General features: G+C 60.7%; 1 protein-coding gene across 1 annotated transcript in view; it reads left to right on the top strand.

The window, feature by feature from the left end:
* IKZF1 (IKAROS family zinc finger 1 (Ikaros)) overlaps positions 1-1,421 on the top strand; it is a 32,044-nt gene that overhangs the window by 7,548 nt on the left and 23,075 nt on the right. The window contains exon 2 of the mRNA XM_014530545.1: positions 1,313-1,421. Coding sequence (XP_014386031.1) covers positions 1,313-1,421 — 109 coding nt within the window. The remainder of the gene's footprint in view (positions 1-1,312) is intronic.

Genomic DNA, 1,421 nt, shown 5'->3' with positions numbered 1-1,421 from the left:
CGGCCCGCCTGCCGCAGACAGGCCACCCTGTCGCTTCTGTTCACCTTCCGGGGCGTCCATCTCGCCTGCTCCCCTCCCTGAGGGTCATCTGCACGAACGTGGGGCCTCGCGGCTGCTCCTGGCCTGCGGCTGACCTCTCGTCCGTGTTGAGGCAGGTGGACAGGTTGCCATGGTGTCTGGGGCAGCGTCTGGGGCGGGGCCTGGGCTGGACCTCCTTCTCCCCCCGTCAGGTAGACACGGGGCGTGGGGAGCCCCGGCCTTGGTAACCCTGCTTTGTGGCGGTCACACTGAACTTTCATGCTTCAGAGATGAGGACCCGCAGGCAGGATTGGGTGAGCCCTGGGGACCCACGGGCCGGGCCGCCTGTCCTCCGCTCCCCAGGATGCCCCCCACCAGGTGGGTCAGGCCAGGCAGCTGCCGAAACATCCCGACAAGAATGCGGACACCCCACACCGTGCCTCTCAGCAGGGGCCCAGCCTGCCGACCTTGACCACGAGGTCAGGAAGGGTGTGGCGGCCGGGGTAGGCCGGGAATCGGACACTCCGCAGGCCACCCCACTGGGCACCCTGAAGGACACCCCGCAGAACAGCCGGCAGAGGGTGTGGAGCGGGACACAGCTGCCTGGCGGGGCCTGGACTCCTGGTGCTTGGACTCTGGCGAGGTCCGCCACGTGCTGTGAGATAAAAAATAAATAGAGCCCTGGCCAGTGTGGCTCAGTGGGTCCCGGGTTTGATTCTAGTCAAGGGCATGTACCTCGGCCCTGGTTGGGGTGCGAGCAGGAGGCAACCAATTGATGTGTTTCTCTCTTCCACTCTCTTTAAAAATCAATGGAAAATTATCCTCAGGTGAGGATTAAAATAATGATAATAATAATACAAACCAACCTAAGTTCCAAAATAGAAGGAGGATTTAAATCGAAGCTTGTGCGCCTGCACAGTGGGTGTGACACAGACGTTACACTGAAGGGAGGCAGTGTGGTCACAGCAACGTCTTAGGCAGGAACTTTATTTTTATGAAGAGCATGTATCACCCCGTATTGTCTACAATATGTAAATGTGTGGGCATGTACACACACATGCACACACACATGCACACACATATACACACACGCACGTGCACACACACACACTCCAGGGCTGTAACAGTGGGATCTCCAGCAGTGCATGTGGTTTACGTGTTTGGCCTCCTCCTCCTCTGAGGCCACACCCAGGGGAGCCTAGGCCCCGAGCCTTCCCCGCTGGCCTCTGCCCAGTGACCAGGGCCCCCAGCGATGGCCACATCCCAGAAGCTCACCTCTCACCTCTCTCCACAGGGAAGGAGAGCCCGCCAGTGAGCGACACCCCGGAGGACAGCGACGAGCCCATGCCGGTCCCCGAAGACCTGTCCACCACGTCCGGAGGCCAGCAGGGCGCCAAGGCCGA

Source organism: Myotis brandtii, unplaced genomic scaffold (assembly GCF_000412655.1).
Source record: "Myotis brandtii unplaced genomic scaffold, ASM41265v1 scaffold743, whole genome shotgun sequence".
Classification (NCBI taxonomy): Eukaryota; Metazoa; Chordata; class Mammalia; order Chiroptera; family Vespertilionidae; genus Myotis; species Myotis brandtii.
The sequence above is the reverse complement of the archived record's forward strand: the minus strand, read 5'-3'. Positions and strand labels throughout refer to the sequence as shown.